Here is a 2,505-nt window from a genome sequence, read left to right as displayed (position 1 = left end):
AAAAAAAAAAAAAAGAAAAAATAAAGCAAATTCCTGAATTGTAAAGAAAAACATGAAACTGCTAAGAAAGTCTGTGCTTGAGGGAGAATTCAGGCTCCTCTCACCCCGGGCTGAGTCTGCTGAGCTGGGGGATGAGGGAGAGCCGAGTGAAGGCAGCAATTGTGATCTCCCTAAGGGTGTGACCCTGGGGAGGAGCGGCGCGGCGTCCTTGCGCTACCCGCGGCTGCGGGTCTGGGGGTAAAGGCGGAGTCACAGGCCCCGCCCCCTCCCCCTACTCCGCATCAGTGCTGGCTCCGCGTGGTTCTCACAGGTCCGGGATCTGCGGTGTCCCCAGGCGGCTCCACGCCGGGGTGCTGCTGCAGGGAGAAAAGCCCCGAAAGACTTCAACCTGGAAAAGAGCAAGGAACGCTCCCGGGAGACAGAACTGGCCTGCCCCGGTTTACGACCGGCTTCCGACGACTAGCCTGGGACTGAGAATCCCAAAGTGCCAAGCGACAAGCGAGCCGCTCCAGAAGGAAAGGACCAGTCGCCTCCCAGCCCGCCATGGCGGCGCCCGCCCGCAGACTGTGCCACATTGCCTTCCACGTGCCCGCCGGACAGCCCCTCGCCCGCGACCTGCAGCGCCTCTTCGGCTTCCAGCCCCTTGCGGTGCGGGAGGCAAACGGCTGGCGGCAGCTGGCTCTGCGCAGCGGTGATGCCGTCTTTTTGGTTAACCAGGGCGCGGGGCCGGGGGAACCCCTGTACGGGCTGAACCCGCATCACGCTGTGCCGAGCGCCACGAACCTGTGCTTCGACGTGGAGGATGCCGGCGCCGCCTCCCGGGCGCTGGCCGCTAGGGGCTGCAGCTTGCCAGTGCCCGCTGTGAGCGTGCAAGATGCGCAGGGAACCGCCACCTACGCCGTGGTCAGCTCACCTGCCGGCAATCTCAGCCTGACCTTGCTGGAGCGTGCCGGCTATCGCGGACCCTTCCTGCCCGGCTTCCGGCCGCTGACCTCTGCGCCGGGCCCCGGCTGGGTCAGCCACGTGGACCACTTGACCTTGGCCTGCAACCGTGGCAGTTCCCCCACACTTTCGCGCTGGTTCGAGGACTGCTTGGGTTTTCGCCACTTGCCACTGAGCCCAGGTGAGGATCCAGAGCTGGGCCTCGAGGTGGCAGCAGAGTCCGGGTGTGGGGGACTGCGGCTCACCGCCCTGCAGTCCCCAGTGGGCAGCGCCGTCCCTACCCTTGTGCTGGCTGAGTCCCTGCCGGGGGCCACAAACAAGCGGGACCAGGTGGAGCAGTTCCTGGCCCGCCATAGGGGGCCTGGGCTGCAACATGTAGGGCTCTACACACCAAACATCATGGAGGCCACTGAGCAGGTGGCACGGGCCAAGGGCCAGCTCCTGACTCCTCCTAAGGCCTACTACCAGCAGCCAGGCAAAGAGGAACAGATCTTAGCCTCAGGGCACAAGCCTAGCCTTCTGGCCCAACAAGGAATCCTGCTAGATGGCCATGCAGGCAAGTTTCTACTTCAGGTCTTCACCAAGTCTCTCTTTGCTGAAGACACCTTCTTCCTGGAGCTGATTCAGAGGCAGGGGGCCACAGGCTTTGGCCAGGGCAACATCAGGGCCCTGTGGCAGTCAGTGCAGGAACAAGCTGCTAGGGGCCTGGAAGACTGAGGGCCAGAGCTGGGTGCAGCCACCTGCCCTGGAACTCAGGAATACACCCGCGCACACACAAGGCCAGGAGAGTGAAAAACACTGCCCGTGGGGGCCAGGTGTGGCTTCCATCTCGTCAGGATGTGCCAGAAGTTGAGACTCAGACTGGGCTCCAAAGAGGTGCAATTTTTTTTTTTAAAATATAAGACTTTTCTTGGGGCTGGTGCTGTGGCACAGTTGGTTAACCCTCCACCCGCAGTGCCAGCATCCCATATGGACAACAGTTCGAGTCTCGGCTGCTCCACTTCCGATCCAGCTCCCTAATTGCCTGGGAAAGCAGTAGACGATGGCCCAAGCCTTGGGCCCCCTGTACCTACATGGGAGACCTAGAAGCTTCGGGCACCTGGTTTCAGATTTGCCCAGCTCCAGCTGTTGCAGCCGTTGGGAGTCAACTAGTGGATGGAAGACCTATATCTCTCCCTCTCTGTAGCTCTGCCTCTCAAATAAATAATCTTAAAAAAAAAAAAAAAGACTTTTCTTACACAGTCTAATACATATGCAAGATATAAAGAAGTATGATTAGGAAATAGCACTACTTTTGAAGCAGCCTATATCTCTCTGATCCCACTTCCCTCTCACATGTTGTGATTATTACGTTGTGGTTATTAACCCTTTGCTTTTTTGTATCACTGTATATGTACTACATCCATAAATAAAGAATTCAGTATTTGAGGGAGGAATGTAGGACAGAACAAACCCTCCCCTGTGTTCCCCCTCTCCCTAGGGAGCAACCACTGGGGTGGGAAGGGCCTGGATCAGGGTTAAACCCAAGCACCTGCTCTAGGGTGATGCCACTGCTCCAATCAA

General features: G+C 58.4%; 1 protein-coding gene across 1 annotated transcript; it reads left to right on the top strand.

The window, feature by feature from the left end:
• Positions 1–279: 279 nt before the first annotated feature.
• HPDL (4-hydroxyphenylpyruvate dioxygenase like) lies at positions 280–2,168 on the top strand. Its single transcript, XM_008265349.5, has one exon. It carries the CDS (start codon positions 544–546, stop codon positions 1,657–1,659), a length of 1,116 nt encoding a protein of 371 aa, XP_008263571.3. The 5' UTR covers positions 280–543; the 3' UTR covers positions 1,660–2,168.
• The last annotated feature ends 337 nt before the right edge of the window (positions 2,169–2,505 follow it).

Source organism: Oryctolagus cuniculus, chromosome 7, assembly GCF_051225735.1.
Source record: "Oryctolagus cuniculus isolate XC-2025 breed Fujian yellow rabbit chromosome 7, ASM5122573v1, whole genome shotgun sequence".
NCBI classification, from domain to species: domain Eukaryota; kingdom Metazoa; phylum Chordata; class Mammalia; order Lagomorpha; family Leporidae; genus Oryctolagus; species Oryctolagus cuniculus.
This window is presented reverse-complemented; position numbering and strand designations above follow the sequence as displayed.

Bases quoted from the DNA above. Each gene is read 5' to 3' on its own strand.
- HPDL (XM_008265349.5), top strand. From the start codon at position 544: ATGGCGGCGCCCGCCCGCAGACTGTGCCACATTGCCTTCCACGTGCCC.